Source organism: Rhamphochromis longiceps, linkage group LG7 (assembly GCF_057381845.1).
Source record: "Rhamphochromis longiceps isolate RC_006_pf linkage group LG7, R_longiceps_female_GT1.1, whole genome shotgun sequence".
Lineage (NCBI taxonomy): Eukaryota > Metazoa > Chordata > Actinopteri > Cichliformes > Cichlidae > Rhamphochromis > Rhamphochromis longiceps.
The window spans coordinates 28,257,681-28,270,715 of record NC_140563.1 but is presented as its reverse complement, the minus strand read 5'-3'; the positions used below and the strand labels follow the sequence as shown (position 1 = coordinate 28,270,715).

The 13,035-nt window shown below is 40.1% G+C and overlaps 1 protein-coding gene across 1 annotated transcript; it reads left to right on the top strand.

The window, feature by feature from the left end:
* Nucleotides 1–1,650: 1,650 nt before the first annotated feature.
* Nucleotides 1,651–10,451, top strand: LOC146665479 (spexin prohormone 2-like). The gene is made up of 4 exons (XM_085411157.1): nucleotides 1,651–1,725; nucleotides 1,813–1,861; nucleotides 2,354–2,431; nucleotides 10,360–10,451. The coding sequence occupies exons 1-4, from the start codon at nucleotides 1,651–1,653 to the stop codon at nucleotides 10,449–10,451; spliced, it is 294 nt and encodes a 97-aa protein (XP_085267283.1).
* Nucleotides 10,452–13,035: the final 2,584 nt, after the last annotated feature.

Sequence of the window (13,035 nt, the reverse complement as noted above, 5' to 3'; positions counted from 1 at the left end):
TCATCCTGCCTTTACATTAAAAAAATGTGCACATCCTTCACCAACCTCTGTTTGGGTCCTCTCTTCTCCACATCCACACCACAACGCCTTACAATGTCTACTTTAAGCCAATCTTCTGAGCTGTTTTCTTTTCCCGATAGCAACTAGATCTGAAAAAGAAAGCGTTACACACATTGAGTCTGCAACACTGTCCAAAGAAATAATCAGCTTGTGTGTAAATAAAGTTTAGGTAGTTGTGGTGGCATATAAAGCCATATAAAGCCATTCCTTTCAGATGTACATTTACTATAATGTTTTTTTTTTGTTTGTAACACTTCAAAGACACCTTGAACCAGTGTCCAGTCGATAGCACGTTCGCCTTCAGTACACCCAACCGAGCCACTGACTTGGACAATCACCGGGTCTGGACATGGTGTCTGCAGAAATGCTGCAGAAATGCTCAAGCACGGCGGACAGCACCTGGTCAACGAAATTGCAAAATTACCTCTTTTCATGTGTCACACACACATGAAAGTCATGAAGTCATGCATGTATAACATTTAAATCTCCAGTTTATTAGAATGTATGAACTGAAAATTAGGGCCATGGACTCAGATAACGAATGACACAATAAATGATAATGAATGACAGAAACTTTTAGGAATAATAATTTCTGATATTAGGAAACATTTCATGAAAATAGCAACAATAAAACAGTAAACATATAAAATATCTGTTACTCACTGGGACAATGTTACACATTCACACACAAACACACCACTTATAGACCTCATATAACAGATCCACGATTGATGTTCCTCACTGCACCTCACAGTCTTGACGTCAGTCTGTTTTTTAGCTCTTAGTAAACAGGAGTCCTGCCAGGCTTCATGTGGGGCTGGATCGAACGTGTTACTCCTGCTTTTCATTGGAGATATAAGCAGACTGGAATATCTTTCTGACCCACACTCACACATGCTGCAACTGGATTGAATGCTATCGCTACAGCAGATATAGTAAGTGGAAATAAGTGTGTGTGTGTGTGTGTGTGTGTGTGTGTGTGTGTGTGTGTGTGTGTGTGTTGTTTTTTTATTAGTTTGGGGGTTTTTTTGCTTCTTTGGGGGCATCCTATTTAAAGTAGATTCATCAGCTTTTTTAGTATTTTTTTAGTGAAAATGTCATATACACACACACACACACACACACATATGTGTGTGTGTGTGTGTGTGTGTGTGTGTGTGTGTGTGTGTGTGTGTGTGTGTGTGTGTGTGTGTGTATGACATTTTTTCATGCCTTTAACTACTACATTATTTTATATTTGGATTTCAATTATTTTACTAGTTGCATTGTTTTTGACTAATAGACACAATTATTTTAATCTACTGTGTTACTGATTTGTCACTAATGAATGGATGAATGGATGAATTATATTAAAGTAAAGGCAACAACTTTGTTGACCTATTCTTGGATTTTTGAAAACATTTTATTTACAGATACATGTATATAAAATATGCAACATACATTCAACATGTGCCAATTTCAGCTCTTCGGCATGATAAAGTGATATGAAGCTTAACACACTTTTCTGATTCTTACAATGTTGGCATGTTGATGTACAGGATACAAAATATTGGACAACAAACATTTTTTTTGTTTGCTTTTTATTCCCAGATGACGAAAGTGGCAGTTATCTGGACATGTACTTTAGTCATCTGCCTGTTTGTTGACTACTGTTATGCGCAGAAGGTAAAACTCATAGCCACTCACTTGTTCCACTGATTTTCTGTAACACATATTTTACCAGGAAACATTTGTTGTGTATTTCCCCTTCAGCTGAATATCCACTGGGGCCCTCAGTCCATGATGTACTTGAAGGGCAAACGTGAGTTTAACCACAACACAGACGCGTTTTCTCTCTATATCGGGGATGTCAAACTCATTTTAGTTCTAATTTAAACTTTTTAAAAAACAATCATCCCAACTTTTTAATAATATGTCTCAATTTTCTGCACTCAGTTTACTGTTATTGCATATGCATTACATTTTGTATAATTTTGTAACACAAATCTTCACAATGTATTTTGGAATAATAAAAAGAACATCTTATGATTCAAGCTTGTTGAGATAGGGTTGTTTAAAATAAGTAAATCTGGTTATACATGTCACTTCCTATAATTCTCATTTCGCTTGTGCGCCCCAGAACCATATGTTTATTAAAACATATCAGTAACACACTTGATCTCCCGTAGAAGCTCTTGAGTTCAGCTGTTAGTTGTGTTAGCTTTGACTTTTTTATTTTACAGTACATCTGAGAATCATACATGTAAGAAGATCAGTGTTAGCACAAAGTGTCTTCTCCAATTTTTGTTGTCAGATGGCAGGAGGTTTGTCTCAGAGGACAACAACAGTGTTTTGAAGCAGTGCCTCCTTGGCTGGTATGCAGTGATCCGAGGTACAGTATGGCATGATTTTATCTCATTCTGTTTCTGAAAGACTTATTAACATAGTATCCTTAAGCAAAGTTATTCTAAAGGGATATATAAGGAAGAGATGAGGTAGGTGAAATGGGTACTAAAAAAGAAATGGATTCCTCATACCAACTTGAGAATAACAGAAAAGAAAACCAAAAAGTACAAAAAATAAACAGAGAATAACTTGTTTCCATTCAAAATGGAATAAAATTGCATTCACGTAACCCAACTTTGAAGTGCCTTATCAATGGGCCAAAAAATATCAACAACTCTACCCCCCACCACTCCCCACGCCCAATTTATCTCACGTGCTGGGAAATTCCTGTGTTACAGCAGCCATAAATAGACAGATACATGTATAGATAAGTAAAAAATGAAAAAAAAAATCAGGTCTCAGACAGTCATAGTTTAATATGATACAATAAAGAGATTAAATAGAAAATGAAAGATTTTCTGAAATTGTCAGTGGAGTTGAAATAGATGAAAGTGCTCAGCTGCGTGTGCAGTAATTGGTCGCAGGATGGCCTAAATCCATTAATTATCCACATCCATTCACCACAGCCACAGTCATTTGGAGGACCTCTGCCTCAAGTGATGAAGAAATCCAAACAACATGTTGGTTTCAAATTGCAACAGCAAAGACAAGCTCCCTCTGTGCATTCTAACAGTTTAATATTCAAGCCATAGAAACGTTCCTTCACAGGACGATAAAGTCTAAGTCAGCCCTTACTGAATATGACTGAAGAAGTTTTGTAGATCCTACAGAGAGAGTGTAGAGTGTTACTTACCATGTGGTCATGTTCCATGGGATGTTTACATGGGATGTCAGCCATTATAGAAACAAATAAAATACTGAGATTCCCTCCCATTCTTTGTTGTGGTCAAAAAAACAGAGGAAAAAATGTAGCTGTCGATGAAGTCATTAAAAAAAGCAAAAGGCAAAAAACAAACAAAAAAAAAACCCTCAAGAATGGGAGCTTCAAAACTTCACAGCTTCAAGACTTCAACTTCAAAAGTTTGCCACTCAGCACCAGGTAAAAAAAAAGTGACGAGCTGAATTACAACTTACTTCCGCAGTCATAATCAATTTTTGGATAATTTAGTTAAATTCAGTTCTTTCTATATAGTGCCAAATCACTGCAGTAGTAACCTCAAAGAAGCAGCCTAAAGATGAAATATCATTCCAAAATACACAACATGTATTTCACTCATGTAGTAGCACCACAGTGCAGTGGTTTACACATTTGGCTGAACAGCAAAAGCTCCAAAGAGGAGATCCAAATCCGGAGAGGATTGTGTCTGGAGGGACATTTTTGTCAGTTCATGTAAGTCTGCCATATCAAATATGGAGCTCTACCCGCTGTGGTGACCCACTGTGAACAGCTGAAGTAGTTTTATTTGTTCATAGGCTGCAGCCTGTAAGCATTCACAGTGAGGACAGTTCCCCCATATTCAGTGTTATGATAAAGTGGACATATTATAATAGTTCTACTATATATGTAAGTTATGCTTTAAGTAATCTTTATGCAGAAAACTGAACCAGAGGACAAGTTTCTGAGAGTTAACAGCTTGCGTGATAGGCAGCTCACAGCTTAATAGTAGTCGTAGTAAGCAAGTCTCAGCTTCAACTGTGAAAGGAAGCCTTCGAGCTGTAGGTTTGACAGGATGAGATGCAGCAAGAAAGCCATTACTAAGACATCAGAATAAGACAAAGAGGCTTCTCTGGGCCATGAAACACCATCATTGGACTACTGAAGACTGGAAGATATTATGGACTAGAATCCATTTTGGTCTATAAACTGATCGTCGAATGAGGAGTTCTTTTGGTATGGTGATCCATCCAGTGAGTCTGTGAGGGCTTGTGGTCAGTGAGCTTCTCTCTTTTGCTCTTCTGTGCTTCTCTCTTTTTATGTTTCGTTAGTAGAGCTAAATCTGTCGTGGACTTCTGATAGCCTAGTGGAAGAAAATTGAGTGGGTTATAGGATCAATTTAGATAAACGTGTTCATTCCCTGGACCTCTGACTGTAGTTACTGTCAATGGTGCTCATCAAAAGCTGGAATAATCCTACTGATATTACTGACTATTGCTATATGCTACTATTTTTGAGTATTCATGTGCATCTGCGTGTATGGATGTCTGTGTGTTTGTGCATTTGTATGTCAAAAAATATGTGCCCCGGTGTCTGTCACATGTGGAAAAAGCTACTCACAGACATAACATCATGTACTGCTATTTACATGACCAGTGATATTTATTTTGACTCTTTTTCTTCAACTGGTCTTTCTGAGTTAACTGCAGTTATTACTGTTAGCTCCATAAATATTTGGATACAGGCAACTTTTTTATCATTTTGGTTCTGTACATTACCACAATTAATTCTAAATGAAACAACCAAGATGCAGTTGAAGTGCAAACTTTTTGCTTTAATTCAGTGGGCTGAACAAAAAGATTGCATAATAACGTGAGGTACTAAAGGATTTTTAAGACAATCCCTTTATTTCAGGGGCTCAAAAGTAATTGGACAAATTAAATAACTGACAATAAAATGTTAATTTCTAATACTTAGTTGAAAGTCCTTCACTGGCAATGACAGCCTGAAGTCCTGAAATCATGGACATCACCAGATGCTGGGTTTCCTCCTTTTCAACTGCAGCAGCTTTCAGTTGCTCTTTCTTTGTGGGCCTTTCTGTCTGAAGTTTAGTCTTGAACAAGTGAAATGCTCAAATGGGTTAAGATCAGGTGACTGACTTGGCCATTCAAGAATATTCCACTTCTTTGCTTTAATAAACTCCTGGGTTGCTTTGGCTGTAGGTTTTGGTTCATTGTCCATCTGCATTATGAAACCCAATCAATTTGACTGCATTTAGCTGGATTTGAGCAGACAGTATGTCTCTGAACACCTCCGAATTCATTCAGCCACTTCTGTCCTGTGTCACATCATCAATAAACACGAGTGTCCTAGAGCAACTGACAGCCATACACGCTCAAACCATCAGGCTGCCTCTGCCATGTTTTACAGATGATGTAGTTCTCTTTGGATCATGAGCTGTTCCACGCCTTCTCCAAACTTTTTTCTTGCCATCATTCTGGTAGAGGCTGATCTTGGTTTCATGTGTACCAAGAATGTTTTTTCCAGAACTGGCTTTATTAGATGTTTTTTGTTTGTTTGTTTTTTAGCAAAGTCGAATATAGCCTTTCTGTTCTTGAGGCTTATGAGTGGCTTGCACCTTGCAGTGAACTCTCTGTATTTACCTTCATGCAGTCTTCTCTTTATGGTAGACTTGGATATTGATACGCCGACCTCCTGGAGAGTGTTGATCATTTGGTTGGCTGTTGTGAAGAGATTTCTCTTCAAAATTGGAACAAATGAAAATGAATTGAACTGAAATGATGAGATACAGTGGGGCAAAAAAGTATTTAGTCAGCCACCGATTATGCAAGTTCCCTCACTTAAAATGATGACAGAGGTCAGTAATTTGCACCAGAGGTACACTTCAACTGTGAGAGACAGAATGTGAAAAAAAAATCCATGAATTCACATGGTAGGATTTGTAAAGAATTTATTCGTATATTAGGGTGGAAAATAAGTATTTGGTCACCTCAAACAAGGAAAATCTCTGGCTCTCACAGACCTGTAACGTCTTCTGTAAGAAGCTTTTCTGTCCCCCACTCGTTACCTGTATGAATGGCACCTGTTTGAACTCATCATCTGTATAAAAGACACCTGTCCACAGCCTCAAACAGTCAGACTCCAAACTCCGCCATGGCCAAGACCAAAGAGCTTTCGAAGGACACCAGGAAAAGTATTGTAGACCTGCACCAGACTGGGAAGAGTCAATCTACAATAGGCAAGCAGCTTGGTGTGAAAAAATCAACTGTGGGAGCAATCATCAGAAAATGGAAGACATACAAGACCACTGATAATCTCCCTCGATCTGGGGCTCCACGCAAGATCTCATCCCGTGGGGTCAAAATGATCATGAGAACGGTGAGCAAAGATCCCAGAACCACACGGGGGGACCTGGTGAATGACCTGCAGAGAGCTGGGACCAAAGTAACAAAGGTCACCATCAGTAACACACTACAACGGCAGGGAATCAAATCCCGCAGTGCCAGACGTGTTCCGCTGCTGAAGCCAGTGCATGTCCAGGCCCGTCTGAAGTTTGCCAGAGAGCACATGGATGATACAGCAGAGGATTGGGAGAATGTCATGTGGTCAGATGAAACCAAAGTAGAACTTTTTGGTATAAACTCAACTCGTCGTGTTTGGAGGAAGAAGAATACTGAGTTGCATCCCAAGAACACCATACCTACTGTGAAGCATGGGGGTGGAAACATCATGCTATGGGGCTGTTTTTCTGCCAAGGGGACAGGACGACTGATCCGTGTTAAGGACAGAATGAATGGGGCCATGTATCGTGAGATTTTGAGCCAAAACCTCCTTCCATCAGTGAGAACTTTGAAGATGAAACGAGGCTGGGTCTTCCAACATGACAATGATCCAAAACACACCGCCCGGGCAACAAAGGAGTGGCTCCGTAAGAAGCATTTGAAAGTCCTGGAGTGGCCTAGCCAGTCTCCAGACCTCAACCCCATAGAAAATCTGTGGCGGGAGTTGAAAGTCCGTGTTGCTCGGTGACAGCCCCAAAACATCACTGCTCTCGAGAAGATCTGCATGGAGGAATGGGCCAAAATACCAGCTACTGTGTGTGCAAACCTGGTAAAGACCTATAGTAAACGTTTGACCTCTGTTATTGCCAACAAAGGTTATGTTACAAAGTATTGAGTTGTATTTTTGTTATTGACCAAATACTTATTTTCCACCCTGATTTACGAATAAATTCTTTACAAATCCTACCATGTGAATTCATGGATTTTTTTTTCACATTCTGTCTCTCACAGTTGAAGTGTACCTCTGGTGCAAATTACTGACCTCTGACATCATTTTAAGTGGGGGAACTTGCATAATCGGTGGCTGACTAAATACTTTTTTGCCCCACTGTATTCTAACCAGCAGCTCTGTGTCAGCTAGCTTTAGTAAGTATATCATGTTTAACACATTTTGCAACAGACACTCCATACTGTCTTATCCGGCAAGATCATATATACCTTTTAAACAGTGGTATGCCGGCATCATTGGCATCCATCCATTGCTCTTAGACTCTCCATTACATTCTTTTACAGTATTTAGCTCAATGGTTGATCGTCCCAGTTCCTGTGAAATCATATTTTCCTGGGCACTGAAACTGACCAGGAACCTGCTGGAAAACTGGAAAGACAATATTTATTGCTTACACTACTATCAGACTCAAAAGAGGCAAGCTGAGCTACTCTCTATAGTTCTGCTGTATTCGGTTTGCTGTCCATAACTCGGCAAGCACGTTATTGTCAGTACACTGTAAAGCATTCTCCTGTCAAATTATCCTTCTCAGTTTGCAGCATTTAATGGCCTCAAGTTCCAGTTAAATAAACTGTAGTTGGCATTACTGTGTGTAGGTTTCCCCTGGCTAATATATGCTCCCTCCCTCCTTGAACCCAAACCAAACTGCTCCTAACAATACTCAGAATGTTAATGGTTTGACTCCCTGCTCCTCCACTCTGGTAAGAGTCCTTGAGCAAAAGAATCCCAAATTACTCTCTAAACATCCGTCATTGTGTGTGATAAGTAAAACAGGTTGCACACACAAGTAAATTTTGTGCTTGCAACCATTAATGGTAGAAATCATTCCACACATGTAGGCCAGGTGAATCATCTTTCGTTACAGTGTTCAGTGTCCTGAAATCTATATACAATCTTCTGCTGCTGACCTTTTGTCTCACAAGGCCCATGGGTATAAATCAAGGATTACGATTCTCTCTAATGGCTTTCACCAGCATACCTGCAGGGCATTTCAATCCATCATCCATCATTATGATGTATGAAAATTATGCAGTTTCTATATTACTTAAAATCAGGTGTGTTGGTTATTTTGCTCTCCTCTTCTTACAGCTTCTGGTTCTCACATGTAGTAACATCTAAATGAGAAATTCCGTCTCGAGTTATGGAAGTCGTGTACATCAGGCTCATGCACACAGCACTACAGAGAGGTGATCGGGATGTGGTTTAAAAAATGCGTAGAGACTCTGACATTCATTACCCGATTATTGTTGTGGCCACTTCCACGTTGCTAGTCTCTGGCAATTCTTTAACCATGGTCTGATGCGTTCCTCCTCCTGAGGCCCACAGCTCCAGATTGGTATCTTAATTTCAGAGAACTTGAATTGCATATTGACTGGCAAGATATACATAGTTCACTGATCCACCTACCTATACCTGTGCTGAGGCTAGAGGCAAAGAGATGACGGCCATGACAGCCAGAACACAGGCTTCCAAAGCATCAGCATCAATATGGATTGGCTGTGGCTCAGGTCATTTGATCTGGATGCCAAATATCCTTGTCAAGAAACTAAGCCCAAGTTGCTCTCCGATGCATCCATGGAAGTGTGAATGCTAGATAGAAAGTACTTGTGTAGAAAAAGGATAGAAAAAAAGTGCTTAGATGAACGGGTATGACTGAGGCAAGTTGTATAAAGCACTCTCAGTGCCCAGGTAGAATTTAAAAGTGATGTGTAAGAACCAGTCCATTTACCAGTATCAGTGTCCATTTTATTTATAAAACATATTTCATTACAATGGGCTTATAATTTACTGTAAAAAAAAAGAAAAAGAACAGTGTGTAGGTCCCTGTGACAGACAGGTGACCTGTCCAAGGTGTACCTCCCTTACACCCCCATGGCAGCTGGGATAGACTTCAGTCCCCCACAACCCTGAAATGTATTAGTGATAGAAATGTGATGGATGGTGGAAGGTCTACAATGTCTTATAGCAAAAACAACAAAACAAAATGTCATAAAGAGTCAACCTTGAAGTTAAAGCACAAACATACAAACTCTCACACCTGTGCATGCACACACACAGACACACCTGCACACACTGGGTCACTGTAGCAGGTCTTCTGCTAATCAGCAGGTTGTTGGTTTGGTCCAGTCTGCAGGCCAAACATCTTTGGACAAAATACAAACCCCACGTTGTTCTCCGATCTTGGAGTATGAATGTATGTGAATGTTAGACAGAAAGAGCACAGAAAAAACACTTGTATGAATGGGTGTGAATAAGGCAAGTTGTATAAAAGTGCTCTGAGTGCTCAGGTAGAGTAGAAAAGCACTATATAAGAATCAGTCCATTTATACACACAGACAGTAGCCTAAATGTAAACCCGTGAAAATAAAGGTTTTTAAGTTTGGGTTGTTTTTTCTTCAGTCTAGACGCAGCTCTTTCCTGTTTGAAGAGAGCAGCACAACCTGAAAAGGGCATCCATAGAGGCAGTGACACCATTTGTCCTCCAGAGGCTGTGTGCAAAGTTCAAACTCTTTATGAAATATCACACCCACGGTTGCTGGTGCAGGGAATCTGAAGGCCAGGCTACCATGAGACAAAAACCTACAGGGCCTTTCTAAACTTATCCAGAGTAACCTGAAAACAAATAGTTTCATTATGGCAACTCCCATGATCGTGGCTTTTTATTTCTGGACTGAGAAACTAAGAACATTGAAACAGAAGTCTTAATGTGAACGGTAATAATTTACTGTACTCAGAAGCAGTAATAAGTTCATTTATTCCAATGAATTTCTATCATTATGCAACACATTTTACACACTTCAGAAACTGTTACTGTAGAGGTATAAAAAAGCTGATTTAAACGACTTACACTTCAAGTTGGTTTATAATCAAATGTATTGTAAAAAGTTTCATTGTTGCTATATTCTTGAAAAAGAGTGTACTGATGTGCATAAATATAATAAAGTCTGGTTGACATGGCAGTTTAAACACCTCCCTTTTTGTGTGTGCTTGCATGTGTGTGTACGTAGGCATCCAGAAACTGCAGTCGCTGGACTTCAAAAGACCCAGTCACATTCTGAGCTCAGAGAAAGTCCTCATACACTACCTCCAGAAGAGATGAGACACACCAGCTCGGACTGTGTACACGCAATCCAAACTGACAGTTCATCGAGAAAAAGGCCTAAAAACCATTTCACTTCAGTGGATACACAGTGACGTGGTACTACAACAAGAATCTAGCATGCCAGCTCTGGTAAAGCCAGTGAATTATTAGATAATTATGTGTATATTTGAATTGTTCATGCATGATAGCTTTCTATAGATGCATAGATATAGATAAATACAGAAAATGCTTGAAATAAAGCTGTTTGTGTAAATATCATGGCTGCAGTTTATCATTTTGCCCAGAAGAGGCCAGCAACATATTGTAGGAAAACTAAAGGCCGTCATCTAAGGATCATCAATGAATATCTATTATGTATTTCCAGAAATTATTTAGTGTTCGAAGAAAACATTCCTATAAAAAAGGAAGCAATGAAACATTATGGAAATACCTCAGTAGACATCAGAATCAGAATCAGAATACTTTATTAATCCCTAGGGAAATTATGTGGGTTACGGTTGCTCCAGTACAGTAACACTAATAGAAACAAAAACAAAAACAGACTAGACTATTAGCAATGCAATATGTTAAGATATAAGGAATACCACAATATATACAATATATACAAATCACCAAATAATGAATATCCAGGGTTGGCAGATGTAGTTATGAATAAATATAACCACATCTGCCATAGACAGCAACATTAATAAGTAAGAAAGAGCGTGTGCAAAAAGATGTAACTATAGCAGTGTTTACGGAGTATTAGATTGTGTTGTACAGGGAGATGGCCACAGGCAGGAATGATTTCCTTTGTCGTTCAGTGGTGCTTTTTGGTAATCTCAGTCTCTCACTGAACGTGCTCCTGTGGCTAGTCAGCATGTTATGCAGTGGGTGGGACGTATTGTCCAACTTTGTGTTATCTTGGACAACATTTGCCTCTCTGACACCACCCTAAGAGAGTCCAGCTCCATCCCCAAAACGTTACTGGCCTTGCGGATCAGTTTATTGAGTCTGTTGGCATCAGCAACCCTTAACCTGCTTCCCCAGCATGCAACAGCATAGAGGACAGCACTGACCACAACAGACTCATGGAAAATCCTGAGCATTGTCCGACAGATGTTGAAGGACCTCAGCCACCTCAGAAAATAGAGTGGACTCTGGCCCTTCCTGTAAAGTGCAGTAGTGTTTTTAACCCAGTCCAGTTTATTGTCTATGTGTACTCCAAGGTATTTATAGTCCTCCACAATGTCCACGTTGTGGAGGATTATAAATACTAAATATTGAAACGGGGTCAAGGTTTTCCTGGTCGTCCTACAATCCACAATCAATTCCTTGATCTTTGCCACGTTGAGCTGCAGATAATTCTGCTCGCACCACGTGACAAAGGACTCACCCAGCTTATCACCCAGGAGGGTCGGCCTGATGGTGTTGAATGCACTGGAAAAGTCAAAAAACATGACCCTAACAGTGCTCGCCAACTGGTCCAGATGGGTGTAGACACGATTGAGCAGGTAGATGATGGCGTCCTTAGTTCCTAGATGGGGCTGGTAAGCAAATTGAAGGGGATCCTGATGTGGTCTTACTATGGGTCGGAGCTAGTCCAGGATGAGTCTTTCCAGGGTCTTCATGATGTAATGATGACAGGATGACAGGCCTGTAATCCTGGGGGCCACTGGGACATGGCAACTTTGGTACAGGGACGACGCATTAGTGGAAAATTGTGCATAAAGTGAAAATAATTGTTCTACAGAAAAATGTTCCTAATCAGTATTAAATGGGATAATATTACTGCTTCATACTTTGAGTTCATTTGAAATAATTTGAATTCTGTTTAATGTCAAGCTTAATATATATAAATCATATGTTTACAGTGGCCCCATATCACCGAAAAAAAAAACTGTTGTCATGTTGACAGAGCTGCCTTCCCTTCTTCATCATCCTCACAGTTTTTCTTGCTGATGTACCGGGTGGGCCATTTATATGGATACACCGTAATAACATGGGAATGGTTGGTGATATTAAAGTCCTGTTTGTGGCACATTAGTATATGTGAGGGGGCAAACTCCTCAAACATCTTGAGGAGTTTGCCCCCTCACATATACACATAAAATGTGTTCAATGTGCTGCCCATTGTGTTGGATTGTCAATGCCACCCTCTTCTCCCACTCTTCACACACTGATAGCAACACCGCAGGAGAAATGGTAAATGGTAAATGGCCTGTATTTATATAGCGCTTTACTAGTCCCTAAGGACCCCAAAGCGCTTTACATATCCAGTCATCCACCCATTCACACACACATTCACACACTGAGAAATGCCAGCACAGACATCCAGAATCCGTAGTTTCAGGTGCTGCACATCTCGTATCTTCACATCATAGACAATTGCCTTCAGATGACCCCAAAGATAAAAGTCTAAGGGGGTCAGATCGGGAGACCTTTCAACTGGCCCACGACGACCAATCCACTTTCCAGGAAACTGCTCATCTAGGAATGCTCGGACCTGGCACCCATAATGTGGTGGTGCACCATCTTGCTGGAAAACGAGGGAAAGACATCGTCATGTAGCAATTTCAAATATCCAGTGGCCTTGAGGTTG